This window comes from Nanorana parkeri, unplaced genomic scaffold, assembly GCF_000935625.1.
Source record: "Nanorana parkeri isolate BGI_ZX_2015 unplaced genomic scaffold, ASM93562v1 scaffold1127, whole genome shotgun sequence".
Classification (NCBI taxonomy): Eukaryota; Metazoa; Chordata; class Amphibia; order Anura; family Dicroglossidae; genus Nanorana; species Nanorana parkeri.
The window spans coordinates 259,637-280,165 of NW_017307395.1; the positions used below are offsets into that span (position 1 = coordinate 259,637).

Below are 20,529 nucleotides of genomic sequence, written 5' to 3' on the forward strand. Positions count from 1 at the left end.
AACACAAGCGGCCTATGCCCTCCCTTTACAGACGCTCACACAGAGCAGGGAGGCGTCTATAAGGGACACCTACTAGGCCACGCCGCCTCCCCTTCACACCCCGCGGCCGGTAACTCACCCTCCAGCAGCCGCTGAATGATGGAGTCTATGTTGAGCTTCTCTCCGTCTCCCATGGTCGCTGCTGGCTCTGAGGGAGGTCACGTGCGCACCGGTCTCGGTCTCGGTCTCCGCCGGCTACTGACGTCAGCGCGCACACGAAGCCTCGCTACTTCCCCCTCCACGCTCCCAGGTGGCTGCGTATTTCTGTGAATGGAACCACCGCGGTGCGCATGCGCCACTCGGGCATGGTCGCCACCCATTGGCTGTTGATGACGGTGGAATTCGACTCCGGGCACGCCCATTTCCGGTGCGTTGGTTAGGGCCAAGGGCTCGGCCACGGTCGCAGCTGATTGGCTGAGAGCGGTAGGCGGGAAACAAGACGGAGAGAAAAACCTTTGCCGCAGAGGGTGAACTCGACACCCTATTGGCTGAGATCTCCAGTGTGGCTGTATGAGGCAGGGGCTGCCATGAGACGATTGCTTCGGGTCTATTTCATTTATTTGCTGGTTTATACGTTTTAAAAATGTTGTAAGTGTACACCCAGCCTGTGTGAGAAATACATATTTTATACAAAACAAAGAACTCCCAGAGCACTATGGGCTATCTTTAGGGCGGGATGTAGCTGTGGCTAAGTCGGTGTGGTTTAATGGGTGTAGCCAAGCAGAATAGGGTCATTGGTGAATCCATGTCCTCCCCCTTCCCTAAAAAATGGAAGCACAGCCTACAGGCCATGCTATCCATCACAGAAGTGAATAGTTGGCCATTAGGACAAGCTGTCAGCCTTAAGAGTAAATGGGCTGCCTCCAGGTCAAGTTGTCCATCATAGTAGTGAATAGAGAGCCACTGGTCCAGGCTATCTCCCATAGTAGTGAAAAGGGAGCCTCTGAGTCAAGCTGTCCCCCTAAGTAGTGAATGGGGAGCCTGGGAGACAAGCTGTCCCCCATAGTAGTGAATGGGGAGCCTCGGAGACAAGCTGTCCCCCATAGTAGTAAATGGGGAGCCTCGGAGACAAGCTGTCTCCCATAGTAGTGAATAGGAGCCTTGGAGTCAAGCTGTCCCTATAGTAGTGAATAGGGAGCCTTGGAGTCAAGCTGTCCCTATAGTAGTGAATGGGGAGCCTTGGAGTCAAGCTGTCCCTATAATAGTGAATAGGGAGCCTTGGAGTCAAGCTGTCCCCCATAGTAGTGAATAGAGAACCTCCTAGTCAAGCGGTCCCCCATAGTAGTAAATAGGCAGCCTTGGAGTCAGGCTGTCCCCCATAGTAGTGAATGGGCAGCCTTGGAGTCAAGCTGTCCCCCACAGTAGTGAATAGGGAGCATCAGGGTCAAGCTGCCCCCCCAGTAGAGAATTAGGAGCCTCGGAGTCAGGCTGTCCCCCATAGTAGTGAAGTGGGAGCCTCGCAGGCAAGAGGTACCCCATAGTAATGAATAGGCAACCTCAGAGTCAAGCTATTCCCCAGATTAGTAAATAGGAAGCCTCGGAGTCAAGCTGTCCCCCACAGTAGTAAACAGGCAGCTTCGGGGTCATCCTGTCCCCCATAGTAATAAACAGGCAGCCTCGGAGTCAAGCTGTCCCCCAGAGTAGTAAGTAGGAAGCTTCGGAGTCAAGCTGTCCCCCATAGTAGTAGCCAGGCAGCCTCTGGGTCATCCTGTCCCCCACAGTAATAAATAGGCAGTTGCCAAGCCAAGGTGTCCGCCATAGAACGAGCAGTTTCTAAGCCAAGCTGTCCGCCATAGACAGGGAATGGGCGGCCTCCGGTTCAAGTTGCCCGAGGGGTTCCTGCACTTGCCAGGCCCCCCACCTATCCTGGGACATTTTTCCTCCCACTGACCTACTACATGTCAAGGTGTCAGTCTTTATAAAGTTGTAAAAACTGGGAAATGTGTGGAATCCAAGTCAATAGGTTGGACTTGATCCAATAGGTTGAACTTGATGGATGTATGTCTTTATTCAACCTCAAATACTATGTAACTATGAACTTGACATGGGCTGCCCCAGAGCGAGGATTCCACACGGGGAGGCAACCCAGGAGTGTATGAACAACCTTCTTCTGTAGGGAAAAAATACATAGAAGAGCGCAACTACCTAAGAAATTGATTGGATGCTAAGCATCCTGCTGTGAGTGGCTAATTAGTAAAAATAAAAAATGGTTGGTGTATAACTCACGGTTATGATGTCACAGATGGGCACATGCACTCCCTGCAGTCCCGTGCGGTCAGCATTGTTAATCTGTGTGTTCCTGGGCAGGAAGATCTAGGCAATCCAGGAACTAAACAATCCAAGATCTACACAATCCCCGGGTATCTCCAGGCTGCGTGCTTGGCTGGCCGGGCCGAGCCGCGGCTACTGGAGCAGGAGAGAGAGAGCTGTCCGGCTGTTGTAAGCGGCACTGTGCAGTGTGTAGCCGTATGGTGTGCGGCGTGAACGCTGGAGCGTATCGGTCAGTGCTCGTGAGTCTGAGGGAGATGTGTTGGGGTTGTGAAGTACCCCTGTGAAATCAATTGGCGGCTACGCGTTTCGAGGGTAACCCTCTTTGTCAAGCCTTAGAGCGGGGACTCTGACTTCTGTAGGGAGGAATTTAAAAAAAAAACAAACACTTGAGTACCGGCCTGTGATACCCCCTTCATTACCTGGGCAGTGTTCATTTGGCAGTGCTGAGATGATTTGATTGGCAATTATTCGGTCATGCAACACTGCACCCAAATGATTGGTATCTTTTCTGAGACAGATAGATCTTTTGGGGGTATTTGTTTGGTTATAAAGGAAAAGTCTTACATTTTGAACAACAAAGCTTACCCTAAGGCCTCATTCACATGAGAATCGGCCGGCACGTATAGCTCCGTGCTCTGTACACGGCCATATTGGGCAGCTCCCGGGAAGGACAGGTGCTGCGTGTGATTAATACGCAGCCTCCGTCCTTTTCTATGGGACTACGTGGTCGTATGCCAACCTACGCTCACCCGCCCTGCACGTCCGTGCGTGTGAGCGTACTTGTACGCTGACAGGATGGATCCTGTCTGTGTCCGAGCCGGTACACCCGCACCGACCTGCACTTGGGGTGAGCGTAGGGCGGCATACTCCCATAGAGAAGGACAGGGGTTGCGTAATAATTACACGCAGCACCTGTCCTTCCCGGGAGCTGTCCAATATGGCCGTGCACGGAGCTGTATGTGCCGGCTTTTTCTCTTGTGAATGAGGCCTAAAGCGGACTGTACACCTATAGATTATCTGCAGGTTTTCTATGGTCAGATGGAAAAAGTGCAACAGATTCTCCCATCTGTGTAGATGGAGGAATCTCGCGCTGGGCCAAGCTTCAGGATCTTGCTAGTCGGCCCCACTGGCTCTCAAAATACCTGAACAAGCTGATTGGATGGCATTTTGAGAGCCGGAAGGGGATGACTAGCAAGATACTGAAGCTGGGCCCAGTGGGAGATTCCTCCATCCTCACAGATGGGGGAATCTGTTGCACTTTTTCCATCTGACCATAGAAAATCTGCAGGTAACCTATAGATGTTTGGCCAGCTTAGGTCACCACTGTAGCATACTGTAAATGCTAGTAGAACTGTTGGTTGTCAACTTCCTTAACCCCCTTTTGGATCCTGTCTGCATCCGAGCCGGGACACCCGTACGGACCTGCACTTGAGGTGAGCGTAGGGGGACGTACGCAGCACCTGTCCTTCCCGGGAGATGCCCGATACGGCCGTGCACGCAGCACGGAGCTGTACGTGTCGGCCGATTCTCGTGTAAATAAGGCCTTACTCTGTTATATAAAAACATATCAAATAACAATAGCAGGACAGAAAAAAGAGAACCCAAATTGCCCCTTTTTGGAAAGTGGACACCCGGGGCGATCTAACTTTTTGCCCCAATAATTTTGAAATAGTGAAACATGCCGGCAGTGAGGGGGGTTAAAACATGGAGCTTGGTAATGGTGCATCAAATACAGGTACTATACTGAGGGGGTGAAGGGGTAAAAGGTACAGTAGGAGGATGGAGATGAGGTGTTTACTGTGCAGAATAATGGAGGTGAAGGAGTTAATATACCAGTCATAGACAGGGTGGAGATGAGGAAGATAAGGAGGGGAGGGTGAGAGGGTTAAAAAAAAAAACAATCCTAGTCAAATTAATTAAGCCACCCCCTTGGCTGCTGCATACAATCCTTTCATTTCCTCATGGCCAATCACAGCCATCACAAATTGTAAACACTACTACTGTTTACATCCGAGAGCCCTCCCATTCCTCTCACAATGGAGGAAGGGGGCTCCCAAATGGAAACAGTAGTAGTGTTTACACTTGTGATCGCTGTGATTGGCCATCACAAGGCACAGAGCCACTTTGATTGGCTCTGTGCATTTTGCCTGGGATTGCTCGATCACAGGCATGATGAACGCACCTGCTTTCGCACACGCAGCACAGAGTGGTTAAAAAAAACGACAGAGGCCCTTTCATGGAATCACAACATAAAAGATACACACAATGAACAGAACTATTTTTTTTATTATCTGCAAATATAAAATGACAGCTGTAATTCTTTTTATACTTTATCCAACAGTACACCCTGTGCCTGCAAGGATAGACATTGTTCCTGGTGAAGCCGGAGTCTCCTCCCTCCACTTCTTCACAGCACACAAGGTTGGTGAAGCAGGATGCACTCTCGCTAGATGCTATTCATTTGATGTACATGGTTTGTTTATTGTTTAATATAGTTTTTATTATTTTTTATGTACATGGTTTGATACGTAAACAAAGCTTAAAGGCTCAGTCCACCTTCTGCAAAAAAAAAAAAAGAAGTAACTGCAGCAAAAGTGATCTCATGATCAATGTGCAATGAAGCCTTCAAAGCATTGCACCAGTGATCATCCTGGGAAGGTGACATCAGCAGAGCATTGCTGGGAAGTCTCATCTGTAATCTCACCAGATCTCAGGGAAAGGCATTTTCCTCCCCCGAGGTGATGTACATGGTCACATGTCCTAGTCACATGTGCCAGATTCCAGGAAGTAAAGGGAGAGTTAGTAAGTGCCCTTAGTAAAAATCGCCGCAGTGAGAAGGAAGGGTAAAACAACAGGTTCACTTTAATAAAGTTATCAATGGAAAAGAACAGTGCATTCAGAAGAGCACTCCCAGTAATTAGTGTAGCAATAACTTATATAAATGCCCCCCCCCCCTCCCCGAAGTTCATGTAACAGACTGATGATCAGTTCATTGGCGATGTGCTATACATGGTGTTCCTGAAGAGTGTTGGTTTCTACGACAGGTCCTCTTTCCACATAAGGCCTCTGTTTATTCACACGCCGGCTGCTGTTTTTGACATACCGAAGCAAATTCAATATGGCGGCCGGTGTCATTCCTTGAATGCGAGAAGCTGCTCCGATCTATAAAGAGGGTTTCATTTAACGTGTCAGCTCATTTCAAACAAACGTTTTGGACAAGATTATCGTCGATAGAAACACAAACTGGATGATATTAGGTTTGCTAAAGTACACCTTGCGACATAAACAATTGCCATGTTTTATTTTTTCATAAAATACTTTCATTTATGATCTTTTCTGGCTTCTTTTAGCCACTTCCTGTCTACATGCATGTGCTACAGTGTCAGCTGCACAACATCTCTCTTATGCAAGGTGTCGGCACAACACCCAACGCCATCACCTTCAATTGTAACCAACTAGCTTTACACTTCTCTATCTATTTGATTGTTCTATAGTAGCATACCAAAAGGTATTGAAGCTGCTGAAGGACAATCTCCTATTGGTTAATATTAGGGATGCACCGATACCGTTTTTTCAGTATCGAGTACGAGTCCCAATATTTTATTTCCGGTACCCGTCGATACAGAGTACCGATACCAATTCTTCTCTGGCATGGAGTAGGCTTCCTGGGCAATCAAGAAGCCAGGCGGCGGATAATGACATGCCGGCCAGCATCCTAATTGGCCGGCTCCATGCCAGCGGAAGCTGCTTGGCTAGAAAGCCAGCTCCATGTTGTTTGGCTGGCTTGATTGTAATTGGCCCGGAAACCAGCTTCCCAGTCAATCACCATCGAGCTGGCTTACTGGCCAATCAGGAAGCTGGGCAGGGAGCAATCAAAGCCTCCCGGCTTACTGATTGGTCGGGAAGCTGGCTCCATGCTGACCAGAAGTTCCAGTATCAGGGAAGGTACTTGTCCAAATACTAGGTATCCACACCGATACTGATACAAGTATCGGTGCATCCCTAGTTAATACTGCTAGTCTCTTCAGTAGAGGTCGCACAGACAAACCGGCAGGATGGTAAAGCATTCAGTAGGAGGATGATGACTGAAATTATTTTAAAGAAGTCCAACTCACCGTCTCAGGCCGACTCTGCGTCAGTTTCTCTCTGATTTCCTGAGACAGGACAGCGTCAAGGTCCATGTAATCCAAGTCTTCCGGCAACACCAAAGACTCATCTTTCTGAATCTCGGTGATATCCTTCTGCTGGAAAGCGATGTGCACTTCATACATAGCTACAAAGATAATGGGAAAAGGTTCACTTATCATATGAACAATCCTGCCAAACTCCACCCGAAATGCTTCTTTATGGATCGAGTTGGGAAAGGGTTAGAAAACCTCTATCAGGTATTCAATGCTCACGTGTAAAAAGTCTAATGAAAGCATAAAAACTTTTAACATTAAAAGAAGACACAGAGCGGCCAACGTGTGCTGTGACCGGAACCAATAGGGAGCTCTGGTATGCAACCTTCTAATACCGCTCTTTATTATATACATACTCGTACAGGTATAAAAGCACCTTACTGAGTCCACAACATTCATTCAAGCTCTGATGAAGCGAGAGTGTTGAACCCCTGAAAATGTTCTCTTGTTATGAGCAAGATTTTGCATATGAACCGGAGAAGCAGGGAGCCATCTCGGGTGAGTATCAGCGTAGGAGGAGACAGGCTTCAGAGACCGGAGAAGCAGGGAGCTCTCTTACTGAGTCCACAACATTCATTCAAGCTCTGATGAAGCGAGAGTGTTGAACCCCTGAAAATGTTCTCTTGTTATGAGCAAGATTTTGGACTCTTGGATCCTTGGTTTGTACTTTTTACATATGAACTGTAAACTTGGGGTCCCCTAGATAAGGGGCATCCTATTTTTTTGCTGAGAGCGGCCTCACAGGAAACACTGCGCTATACATGAACTCAACTGAATTTCTTCAGTCATGAGCTACCAAAAACAGCCACATCCAGCGCCTCCGATACACACGTTCCAGGTTTTTACTGCTGTCTGTGATTCCTATGCCAGCGACCATCACCATCATATATATGTATTTCTTGTCCTGGTCTCATAGGGATAAAAAGAAAGGGGGAAATATTTCCAATGGAGTAAAATATATCACCAACAAATCTTCAACAAGTGGTCATTTTATTGATGTAGACACATCTCGTCACAAAGCAACGTTTCGGGGCCACTCAGGGTCCCATCAACGTCATGCCTGGTGAACGGAGCTTGAGTGGCCTAAAAACGTTGCTTTGAGATGTGTGTACATCAAGATGTGGTAATATATTTTTCTACTTGGGTTTGAAGTGGCGCCATCCACTATCACTGCAGCACCCGCCTTAAAAGGGACATACCAGTAAGGGGTGCGGTGGGGACCTCTCTGGAACATATTTCCAATGGAACAATAAAGAAGATACTTGCTGTGATCCTTACCGGGATTCCCATATGGATATAAAATTCGGTGCTTGAAATGACTTTGGTTGGCACTGCCACACGTGGATATTTGAAGAATGTCACCAGCACACCAAATAAATGACTGCATCAGGTGTTCATTTATTGACGTATTCTGTCTCTCGTTTGCACGCACTTTCGGGGCCACTCAGGGTCCCCTTCATCAGGCTCAGAGATGACATTCTTCAAATATTTCCAATGGAGTCACAGACTTGGGATCTAACCAATCCCCAGTCTAAAACTAAAGACAGATTGTTGGCTGAGGTTTGGCTGTACCAGGGTAGATTATATATATATATATGTTTTTATCTATAATGTGTCAATATGAAGCAGTTTGTTCATGACCCGAGACACGGACTCATGTTATACTGGCTCTATAACTATATGAAGTTATATGAAATCTCAGCATTTTGACCCAATGAGGTCTCAGTAAACCAAAGCCCCAAAGATGAGTTGGGGTGTGCATGGTGCGGGTCAATGATGTAGGTAGTACAGGGAGTTAGAGTGGTTGGGTCCTGGTGATGGTTTTCACCGTGACAAAAACCCAAACTTTTACAGTTGCCACTGCAACAGGAGTGGAGAGAGATGGGTTTCAGGTACAACTGTCTGAGAGGGGATATCTGCTCGCTTCTTGTATCTCCAGGACAGGAACTGAAAGGAAATCTCACTTCCGTGTCCTTGTTACTTTTAATGGGATGCTGATGGACGGTGTGCTTGTAGTCAGTTTGTGATATCACAGGCTGACCCCCCACCCCCTCCCAACTCTGCCTGATGATGTCAATCATCCCTCTGTCTCAGCCTACAGCAGGTGCACACTAGGGACCTAAAGAGCTCCTGGGCTATATGACGTCAACAGAAACTGCCAATCGTCTTTGCCTCACCCTTCAGAGATAGGATGGAAAAGAGGGTATAGTGGTCACGTGACCAACGCTGAAAAAGGTTTTAAAAAAAGGGATTTACCATGCATGCTTTTTAAATTCATTCACAAGGTTTGTTTGCTAAGGCTACGTGGTTTGCTAAAGGAGAACTCCGGCCAAAACTTTTATCAAACCTTGCAGTGGGACTAACCCCGCACTGCAAGGGTTAACTGCTCATTTTATCTAGGGAGCATAAAAAGTAAGTTATACTCACCCGAACCGAGGGATAATTCTTGCTTTTAGACCGGTCCTTCGAGCCTCGCTCCCCCTCCGCTGCTACGGTCCAAGGTCCCATAAATCATCATGTTCTATACACAGTGTATAGACGTGAGGATGCTGAGGAAGATTCAGCGTAGGAAGAAACAGGCTTCAGAGACAGGAGAACTGGGAGTCGTCTAGGGTGAGTATCAGCGTAGGAGGAGACAGGCTTCAGAGACCGGAGAAGCAGGGAGCCGTCTCGGGTGAGTATCAGCGTAGGAGGGGACAGGCTTCAGAGACCGGAGAAGCAGGGAGCCCTCTCGGTGAGTATCAGCGTAGGAAGAGACAGGCTTCAGAGACCGGAGAAGCAGGGAGCCGTCTCGGGTGAGTATCAGCGTAGGAGGAGACAGGCTTCAGAGACATGAGAAGCAGGGAGCCGTCCAGGGTGAGTATCAGCATAGGAAGAGACAGGCTTCAGAGACCGGAGAAGCAGGGAGCTCTCTCGGGTGAGTATCAGCGTAGGAGGAGACAGGCTTCAGAGACCGGAGAAGCAGGGAGCCATCTCGGGTGAGTATCAGCGTAGGAGGAGACAGGCTTCAGAGACCGGAGAAGCAGGGAGCCATCTCGGGTGAGTATCAGCGTAGGAGGAGACAGGCTTCAGAGACCGGAGAAGCAGGGAGCCATCTCGGGTGAGTATAACTTTTTTTTAGTGCCTAGACAAAAACGAGCAGTTAACCCTTACATTGCGAGGGTAGCCCCACTGCAAGGGTTAATAAAAGTTTTGCCTAGAATTCTTCTTCTAAAGGGTTAACATACACTTTTGGCTCACCTTCTATCTTCAGCCGCTGAGCTATGTCTTGCCTTTCGATGAATTTCTGCAGACGTTCAGGGAACACTCTGTAGAGAGTCTTAGCTTCCACTCCATGGTACCTGAGCAATTCAAGGGCACTGGAGGAAGAAGAGATTTAACAGGGTTACAAATAATTTCTATAGACAGTATTACAACAATGAGTACACGGCTGATCATATCTTCAAACGTACTGAAGTCAGAATGTCCCCTCATTTTACTGAAGCTTAATCTTCCTATATTTTACCTTCCCTGGTTCCTCCCTCGCCGCTCATCAACATGTTCATGACATTTAAGAAAAACTTTTCATTGCATACCGGATTTCTTATCTCCGCCCACCTGCCACATTTACTACAAGGGGGTTCCCATTTTCACTGCAGGTGCTTTGACTTAGGTTGTATCTACAGAGAAGATCTGGCAGTGCACCTGGCTGTGAACTGAACCCCAAACATATCCCATCAGATCTGGGCATCTCCCTTCCCTGCCATTCACTATGAGAACACTGGGGTCTGGTTTACCTGAGCATGCCTACACGACAGACGCTTATTTGGGCTTCAGGGATGAGCTGCTGCCATTTCGGAGATGCTAGCTGTATAGAGCGCAGCGTAGCTAGGCCCTTCTCCAGTGTCTCTTTGGTCACTCGCGTCCGATCGTACCGCTCCTGAGACACGCAGCCTGCTTCTTCGTATCCTGAAAGGCATAGCAGAAAAATAACGCGCTGTGCTCTGCAAAGGAATAAAACTGATGGCACATGTGTAGAGGAGGCCCCCAAAAATGGAATGGAGATCATCAGAGGCGCCCGTAAGGGAAGGAGGGACTTGAGAGCCTATTTCTTCAAAGGCTGATCTTTATTTACGTCACAGGATATATGTTAGAACTGTCAGAGCAGGGCACAGACTTCCTACTCTTAAAGGGATGTCAACGCTTTCCGTGTCAATAAACTTGCCACTTCTTCAAGACGTGGCCAGTGTAGCTCTGAAACGCATTGAGGGTCCTTTATGTGTGGGAAGCATGTGCCCTGATCTGACAGTTATAAAACGTTGAGGAACAAAAGTGACCACACACAGAAAAGCACGGGGACACCGAACAGAATTTTTCTTCTGCGGGCTGGTTTTTGTTCTGAAGTTGCACGGGGATTATGCTTTGTGGTCGGTTTAGATACTTTGACAGAACTCAACCTAATTACAAAAAAAGACTCACCATCCAGAAAACATCTCCTCACCTCTAAGAGTAAGACGCATATCGGCGTTGTCCGGTCGAAGAGACATGCGGAACTCTGCCCTGCTGGTGAACATGCGGTACGGCTCCCGGGTCCCTTGTGTGGTCAGGTCATCGATAAGGACTCCAATGTAGCCTTCCGTACGGCTGACCGTGAATGCCGGCTGACCTTTCACCCTGAGGGCAGCATTAATCCCAGCAATGATCCCCTGGAATGGCAAACACAACATCCACTCTGAACAATGTAACATTATCATTGCTTGCTGGAAGCAATGCATGATGGGATATGTGGTCTTGAGAAATGGAGATTGCATCACATCAAGCAGCAGGGAAAGAGGCGCAAAGCACACTGGGGATCCAGGAAGTTGTTGGAAGTGATGAGCAGACGGAAGGCGGCGCTCACTACATGAAAGGGATTTTTTGAGTAAGCTTTGATTGTATTATCAGAATCAACTCTACTATGTACAGTGGTTTCAGCTGCAAGTATGGAATCATTCAAGACCTGCCTAGATAGTTTTCTCAGAGAAGAAGATATACAGGGGGACAAGTAATCCTAGTAACTCAAACACACACAACCACATAGGTTCAACTCGATGGAACTGTGTCTTTCTTCAACCTTAACAACTATGTATTCCTATTACAGTGCTGATGTCATAACAGGATAGGATATGCCGTGACTTTACAACTTCTTTAATGGAAATATAGGAAATTTGGTCTGGAGGGGTACTAATTAGGGATTCACCGATACCGATACTAGTATTGGTGCCGATTATTTGGGCGACTACTTGTACTCGCCCAAATGGTCCGATGCCTAGCCCGATACCCGAGCTTCCGCTATTAGGAAGCCGGGCAGCGAGTCATTATACGCTGCCCGGATTCCTGATTGGCCGGAAAGCCGGCTCCATACTTCCTTGTCACTCGTAACGAGGAAGCATGGAGCCTGCTTCCCGGCCAATCAGGGACCCGGGCAGCGTGTAATGACTCGCTGTCCGGTTTCCTGATTGGTCGGGAAGCTGGCCAACCAGGAACCGGGTGCCGCGTAATGACGCGGCGCCCGGTTCTCTGATTGGCCGGGAAGCCGGCTCCATGCTACCTCATCACCTCCTGATTGGCCGGAAAGTGGACTCCATGCTTTCTCGTCATCTAGTTGGGTACCTGAGCTGCAGCCTCTTCATATCCCGTGGTGCCGTTGATCTGTCCAGCCAGGAAAAGTCTCTGTACTAGGAATGTCTCCAGGGAGGATCGGAGCTGTCTAGGGTCCATGAAGTCATACTGCACGCCGTAACCTGCAAATGCAATACAGTCCTAACAGAAGTCAGCAGAAAGACCTTGCATATAGTATAAAGGGTCAGATACCCTGATGGTTGCTGAATATTACACACGTGCCAATTTGCTGCATGTTAAGCAACCTATTACACGACATATTAGTATTTTACAGAAGACTCTGACCACATCCACTGACCTGGGCGAAGCATATGAGCTTTCTCCAGCCCGGGAATCTCCCTCAGAAGCCGTTCCTGGGCCTCGGCCGGCATAGTCACAGACAGCCCCTGGGGGTAGATCACATCTGAATCCATCCCCTCCGGCTCCAGCCACACTTGATGTCTTCTACCAGGAAACCGCAATATCTTTGATTCAATGGAAGGGCAGTACCTAAAGGAGGGAAGGGTCTCAAATCAGCCAACCGTCACAAAGATTAACACAATAAGTTCATGTGATCAGTATAGGCCAGGCTCATACCTGGGGCCTACACTTGTCTCCTTGACGTGACTATTCAGATGCAAGTTCTCTTGAATGATTTGCTCCACCTTGGGGGTTGTGTAGGTCAGGGAACATGGAATTTGATCTTCAGGCTATAGAGAAGAAGTTACATTAATGAAACTCATCCAGTGGGCTCGGCAAGTCATGGTACTATGGAGAGAAGATCTGAAGTCCCCAAGATAAATACAAATCAATTACTGCATCAAATTCCACCTATAACAAAAATAACTACTGGGTGGACTGACCCTTTAAGCCTTATTAAGTGTCTTACCTTGATCCAGACATTGTCATTCATGAAGCTGAATGGTACAGGTGGGTTATCGGCATCGTGCCTTGGCAGGACACTAAAGTCTACTGAGTCCTTCAAGATGCGAGGTGGGGTTCCAGTCTTCAGCCTCCCAACGGTGAAGCCCAGTCGTTCCAGAGTCTGTGCAAGCCCCACTGCAGGCTCCTCTCCCCAGCGGCCAGCAGAAATGAGTTCCATGCCAATTCGTACCGTTCCTCTAAGGAAGGTGCCGTTTGTCAGCACCACGCTGCTCGCCAATATCTTACTGCCATCAGCTAGAGGGATAAAACATGGTCAGAAGATCATCAACACTTTTTAAAGGATGTGTGCACCCTTGTAAGAAATCCTGTTTTCTACATCTATTTCACTAAGTGACAATGCTGCATTCTGCCCTCCTCCTCCAGTGCTCTGTGTTCATGATTGGCCGGGAAGCCGGCATCCCAACCAATCATGATTTAGGCGGCTTCTCGGACAATCAAGAAGTCAGGAGGTGGCTCATCACCTGCTGCCTGGCTTCCTGACTGACCAGGAAGCCGGCTCCATGCTGTTTAGCTTCCCTGGCTTCCCAGCCAATCAGGAAGCCAGGAGATGGGTCATTACCTGCTGCCCAGCTCCCTGATTGGCCGGCAAGGCGGCTCCATGCTGTTTGGCTGGCTTCCTGATTGCAGGTTGTTTGCTGATTGCCCGGGAAGCTGGCATCCCAGCCAATCAGCATATAGGCGGCTTCTTGGACAATCAAGAAGCCGGAAGGTGGGTCATCACCTGCTGCCCAGCTTCCTGATTGACCTGGAAGCCGGCTCCATGCTGTTTGGCTTCCCAACCAATCGGCATGGAGCCAGCTTCCCAGCCAATCAGTAAGCCAGGTGGCGGGTCATTACCTGCTGCCCAGCTTCCTGATTGGCCGGGAAGCCAGCACCATGCTGTTTGGCTGGCTTCCTGATTGGCCAGGAAGCCGGCTCCATGTTCCCTTATGGCACTGTCAGTCAGTGGAAGTCTCCCTCTGACCAGAAGTTCCGGCATCAGGATAACTATCAGGGCATTTAGGTTAGTCCGAGTCCTCCCCCAATACTAGTATCAGCGCATCCCTAGTCTCTATGGAGAGACCTAACATACCTCCTGCTGCGTCAGAGTCCTTAAATCAGCAGGGAGCACGAGTTTTGCTGATTGGAGAGCACTAGCTCAGATTCAGCAGGAGCTTGTCAGACCTCTGCGGACAGGCTACAGCTTCCACACAGAGTTCTTCTCTGCGGCTTGCTGGCAGGGGACAGGCTTTACCGCTCAGGCTGTGGCTGCTTTCTAAAGGAAACTAACTATAAGACCTTGCCCTTGGAATGTGTTTAGCTGATTCAAGCTGAAATTTCAGCTGCATTTAAAACAGTATGTGACTGATTGGCCTATAAATGTGCTAAAAATGGCAACACTATGAACTGCCTACCATGTAAATGCATATTAATAATATACAGGCCACCCACAGGCTGAATCATTCTGAAGAACAGAGACAGTTTCTTACCTAGAATGACCCCATTGACTTGACACTTTCCAGGATGAGAAGGATCTGGCGGTTCCAAAATTAAATCTTCCACGGATCCTTCTCTCACTGTCAGACCGGGCATGCTCAGAATCTCTTTCTGGACAAAGAACCAAAAGAGGGGAAAGTTTTAAGAGGGCAGCTGGACAAATCTTCACACAAACCAGAGCACCCCCTTTAAAAAGCATTGTCTAGTAATTACATTTTTTAAAGCTGAAGCTTAAAGTGACATTAAACCCTCAGATTTTTTAACATAAACCAATACTGTAATGTGCGACTTACTGTAATCCATGGTTGTTTCCCTTCTCTTTGCTGCTCTTCCTTTTAAATACTCATCTCTTCTCATGCTGGGGGAGAACTTTCCTTTGCAGCTGAGTGCCTCTTCCTGTAGTGCTGGCTCAGGTTGTGAACCTTCACACAGACACCATGTATCCATTTCAGAGACAAGACAGTCTGCTGCAAAACCAAAGGCTGGGGAGCAAAGGACTAGATCAGTGGTGGTCACGCCCTTGAAAAAGGGGGCCCCAAGTGCGGCCCCTGACATCACCAAGGGGCCACACGTAATATATTCAGTGAATGTAAGTCAAGAGACTGCAGACATGTGCTAGGAGTTAATGGAGACTGGGGACATTAATCAGGAAACAGTCATTGACTGGAGACACCTTACATGAGGCTGCTGGAGACCACGTTCTCTTAGCAAGATGAGAGGGGGGGGGCATAAAAAGAGAAAAGGGAATGGTCAGCACAGAAAAAGTAAGATGGTGTGAGAGAAATAAAACCATTTAACTACTAGAAACCAGTCTGATGAATACTTTTTTTTCTTTTTCGGTGGCCTAAGTAAGCACCTAGATATGAAAAACACGGACTACTGTCTGCAGGGGGCCCCGAGGGCCACACAAAGCGCCAAAGGACACCAACAGGTCCGCTCTTCCCAGCACAATTGCTCCTTCATGACTTGTGGAATAGGTAAGTGAAGGTAGACCTGCATGTTCTGTCTGTACAGCTTCCTGTCGATCTGTGCTCGCAGTCCCCACACGGCTGGACCTTTGGCGCGGTTTAAGACCTTGTAGTGGATTCCAGATACATCACAGATCCTCCCGCAGACTCCATCCAATGCGTCCACTTCCCGCATCAGGTGACCTTTGCCGATGCCACCAAACGACGGATTACAGGACATCTGACCTAGACGGGTAGAAATAAATCATTGTTAGAGACAGATCATTTCATGTGATGATGTCCGCTCGGGGGTTCCGTCTGAGAAATGGCCACTTAAAGGAAACCTCACCTGAGAGAAATACAGAGGCTACCATTGGCGGTCTCCTTCCAAAGGTGTTAGTTTCCTGGTTTATATGCGGGCCCTTTGATTTAAAGGCCATCTCCCTCCCACATTACAGTATTGGTTTATGTTAAAAAATCTGAGGGTTTAATGTCACTTTAAAGCCTTCAAGATCCTGTGATGACCCCTCTGATCAACTCCTCCTACAGTCATGAAAAGCATTCACATCACCAGGCAGTGACGCAAGCATTGAAAGAAGTGCCCCATTCACCCTGCAGTCCACAAGGGAGAAGACTCAGGATCCGGCCCGTCATGTGACCACAATTTCAGATTAGAAATCGGTCTTTCAGGTTAGTTTTTTCAAACATCTAACTGGTCGATTAGCTAAAGAAGGGTAGATCAGGTAAAGAGTAGTGGGGGGTGGGGGGGCCCTGAGATGAGCTTTAAATGACCTCTAAGTCACAGACTCAGGACAAGCATGTAAATCAGGGAAGTCAAAACTCCTTATCTGTATACTTGTTCTTCTGCATCTGGCAGAAGCCATGTGGGGTGTTTGAGATTGTGCCCCTGTGCCTGGCCAGTCTTGCTGCTCAGCAAAACATAGCTGGGCACGTCTAGAACAGGAGAAAAGCTCCCACAGCATAACAAGAGCTTCCAATACTTCTGTGCTATATATCAGCACGGAGCCTGGGTCATACATGTCCTTTGTGAGGGATCATATCAGGAAGTGCACTCCATCATTACCTATGGTTTCCACCTTGTGAGTGATGAGCAGTGTTTTGGCTCCGGTCCGTGCCGCCGCTGCAGCAGCCTCCGTGCCCGCGTGTCCTCCACCAACCACCACCACATTGTAACTTTGAGGGCTCTCCTCATTCCCAGCAGAGGATACTGTGCGTCTCAGAAGCCGGGGGAATGAATATCGAACTCTACGAGAGAGGATCCACTGCAAAAAGAAAAGTCACCGTTATGACTGACCAGTGCACACAATTATTACAAACCTACAACCAAATGACCACCCCAACCCACCCTGACCATGGTAGTCCGCCATATGGTACAGGTCCTTGACCTACATATCTGTCCTGCAGAACAGGCTGGCTGTGATCTCAGACGGAGAGGCTTTGGGGGATTGATGTCCAACGTCAAGTCCTCGTTGAAATCACATGACCAGTTGGTTGTCAGCACAGGGCAAAACACATAGGTGTGGCATTTTTTCTGTACCACCTTCTGTGTTCCCTGGGTCAAGCTGGACACAAGGGCTTGACTCCCGTCCAAACCAACAATAAACCCAATTTCCTATGCCCCACCATTCCACAGGCCAGGGGTAGGACCTAAATAGGGAGTAGAGGCTCTGGCCTGATGAATGCCATGGGCACTGCAGATTGAAGCCTTTCATACATCTGAGGTTCATGAGCCTCCAGGACCATATAGTCTCAGCTAACACAAGGTTCCCGGGAGGTTATTTTTAGCTGAGACACTTTTTAGGGCTTGACAGGTACACCGTAAGCCAACTGCATCAGGAGGCATGAGACAAGTATGGGGGCTACCACTGCGGCATGTATTCTGAAAATGATAGTTACTCGCCTGCATCTATCTTCAACACCTTTTCAGTCATACACTAGGAACATGCATGCTGTGAATCAGGGTCAGGGTTTTGTTATCCAGCCCCCACACTCACCTAGGAAGGAATGGCGTACCCCTGGCCTCCTGGGATAATCACATCATGCATCCGAGGAGGCTTCAGAGCAACCAACATCATCAGGGGACCATCTGTCTCTTGCTTCTTACAGCTGGCCCCCTGATATGCCGCGTCATATGCGTATCATTGGGGGGCAAGCTGCAAGAACAACAAGACGGCCAGCTCCTAATGATGCGCTATGGCACATGTGTATCATGGGGGGGGGGTCAGGCTGCAAGAACTACGAGGAGACAGCCAGCCCCCTGATGATGTGCTGCCGTGGCTCATGGGTATCATTGGGGGGCAGGCGGCAAGAACTACGAGGAGACAGCCAGCCCCCTGATGATGTGCTGCCGTGGCTCATGGGTATCATTGGGGGGCAGGCGGCAAGAACTACGAGGAGACAGCCAGCCCCCTGATGATGTGCTGCCGTGGCTCATGGGTATCATTGGGGGGCAGGCGGCAAGAACTACGAGGAGACAGCCAGCCCCCTGATGATGTGCTGCCGTGGCTCATGGGTATCATTGGGGGGCAGGCGGCAAGAACTACGAGGAGACAGCCAGCCCCCTGATGATGTGCTGCCGTGGCTCATGGGTATCATTGGGGGGCAGGCGGCAAGAACTACGAGGAGACAGCCAGCCCCCTGATGATGTGCTGCCGTGGCTCATGGGTATCATTGGGGGGCAGGCGGCAAGAACTACGAGGAGACAGCCAGCCCCCTGATGATGTGCTGCCGTGGCTCATGGGTATCATTGGGGGGCAGGCGGCAAGAACTACGAGGAGACAGCCAGCCCCCTGATGATGTGCTGCCGTGGCTCATGGGTATCATTGGGGGGCAGGCGGCAAGAACTACGAGGAGACAGCCAGCCCCCTGATGATGTGCTGCCGTGGCTCATGGGTATCATTGGGGGGCAGGCGGCAAGAACTACGAGGAGACAGCCAGCCCCCTGATGATGTGCTGCCGTGGCTCATGGGTATCATTGGGGGGCAGGCGGCAAGAACTACGAGGAGACAGCCAGCCCCCTGATGATGTGCTGCCGTGGCTCATGGGTATCATTGGGGGGCAGGCGGCAAGAACTACGAGGAGACAGCCAGCCCCCTGATGATGTGCTGCCGTGGCTCATGGGTATCATTGGTTGGTATTGGTTGGCGGGCTGCAAGAACCAAGAAGAGACAGCCAGCCCCCTGATGATGTGCTGCCGTGGCTCATGGGTATCATTGGTTGGTATTGGTTGGTGGGCTGCAAGAACCAAGAAGAGACAGCCAGCCCCCTGATGATGTGCCGCGGCTCATGGGTATCATTGGGGGGCAGGCGGCAAGAACTACGAGGAGACAGCCAGCTCCTAATGTGCTCCTAATGATGTGCCGTGGCACATGCGTATCATTGGAGGGGGCGAGCTGCAAGACCCAAGAAGAGACAGTTGGCTCCTGATGATGATGTAATAGGGGAAGATGGCTGCGCGGGGCTGGGTGTGGGGGGATGTTTATTAGGATAACTCCATGATGAAGATATCTTAGGAATTAGAAAAAAAGAAAGGGAGTAAAGTTCCTATGCTGTCAATAATTTTTTTTTAAAACGTCTTTTTTGGTAACAATCTGTCCATGGTCAGTCTGATTGCAGTGTATCTTGGCCTACATATATTTACAGTACAGGTGTCCCCATGTCAGGCAAGTTATTGTTGTCACTAGGACAAGACAAACTCACACAGGTCAGGGCTGACTTTATATTTCAGTTCCAGCCCTGACACCTCTCTGGTGTTACATACAATTATTTCCCCACCTGTCACCTTCCCAGACACCTATGTCACCCTGAAACTCCATCCTTACCTTCCCCCCATGCTCAGCTATGGACGTAGCCATCTTCCTGACCTCATGACGTACCATAGAGAGCACTGGGGTAGAAGGGGAAGGGCGCTCCCTGTGGCCCTCTGCTGGTCTGGAGGACTGCAGCTTTTCGTGATCTGTAGCAGAGCCCACAGTGACTAATAATGCCGCATTCATGTGCTACTGAGTCATAGAGCTCCTTCACACTGTGTACATTGATCTGCAGAGACCACGAATAGGCAAGCTCAGCTCCATCTGTTGTGGAACGACAAGTCCCATGAGGCATTGCAAGACTGACAGCCACAGACATGACTCCTAGAGGCAGAGGCATCATGGGATTTGTAGTTTCATCACAGCTGGAGGGCCGAGGTTGGCTACACCTAGGTATAGAGGAGCCCTAAATCAGACTTATTACCTGGAGGATTTTCTGGTCTCGGGGTAACCCCTAATAAGGACTATACCTACAGATTGTGGTTGTAAAAGTGACAGTTTACATTTGTGGTCGTTGTAGAGGTGACCCCTTACATTGGTGGCCGGTGTAGAGGTGACCCCCTTACATTGGTGGTTGGTGTAGAGGTGACCCCTTACATGGGTGGTCGGTGTAGAAGTGACCCCTTAGGCTGGGTTCACACCTAGGCGTATCAAATATGCGTGTTTGTCACGCATCTCGTGCCGCACGCTTTTACCGCAATTCGCGGTTAGAAAAACGTGCAACAAGCGCGCGTTTCCGGGGGCTACCTAGCTGTCTACCATGGTGTTCGGTGTAGAGGTGACCCCTTACATGGGTGGTCGGTGTAGAGGTGACCCCTTACATGGGTGGTTGGTGTAGAGGTGACCCCTTACATGGGTGGTCGGTGTAGAAGTGACCCCTTACATTGGTGGCCGGTGTAGAGGTCACCCCTTACATTTGTGGTCGTTGTAGAGGTCACCCCTTACATGGGTGGTTGGTGTAGAGGTGACCCCTTACATCGGTGGCCGGTGTAGAGGTGACCCCTTACATTTGTGGTCTTTGTAGAGGTGACCCCTTACATTGGTGGTCGTTGTAGAGGTGACCCCTTACATGGGTGGTCGGTGTAGAGGTGACCCCCTTACATGGGTGGTCGGTGTAGAGGTGATCCCTTACATGGGTGGTCGGTGTAGAGGTGACCCCTTACATTGGTGGTCGGTGTAGAGGTGACCCCTTACATGGGTGGTCGGTGTAGAGGTGACCCC

The 20,529-nt window shown here is 49.2% G+C and overlaps 2 protein-coding genes across 2 annotated transcripts in view; both read right to left on the bottom strand.

Annotated features, from left to right (window-relative positions):
• Window positions 1-281, bottom strand: part of LOC108796512 (serine/threonine-protein phosphatase alpha-2 isoform-like) — a 22,305-nt gene extending 22,024 nt beyond the window's left edge. Inside the window, exon 1 of the mRNA XM_018568001.1 lies at window positions 119-281. Coding sequence (XP_018423503.1) covers window positions 119-173 — 55 coding nt within the window. The 5' untranslated portion in view covers window positions 174-281. The remainder of the gene's footprint in view (window positions 1-118) is intronic.
• A 4,959-nt stretch (window positions 282-5,240) lies between these two features.
• MTO1 (mitochondrial tRNA translation optimization 1) lies at window positions 5,241-19,350 on the bottom strand. The gene is made up of 13 exons (XM_018568020.1): window positions 19,321-19,350; window positions 16,563-16,761; window positions 15,525-15,724; window positions 14,525-14,642; window positions 13,000-13,289; window positions 12,708-12,820; window positions 12,430-12,620; window positions 12,123-12,253; window positions 10,972-11,176; window positions 10,268-10,439; window positions 9,732-9,850; window positions 6,426-6,583; window positions 5,241-5,472 (listed from the first exon to the last, which is right to left on the bottom strand). The coding sequence occupies exons 3-13, from the start codon at window positions 15,717-15,719 to the stop codon at window positions 5,314-5,316; spliced, it is 1,851 nt and encodes a 616-aa protein (XP_018423522.1). The 5' UTR covers window positions 15,720-15,724; window positions 16,563-16,761; window positions 19,321-19,350; the 3' UTR covers window positions 5,241-5,313.
• Window positions 19,351-20,529: the final 1,179 nt, after the last annotated feature.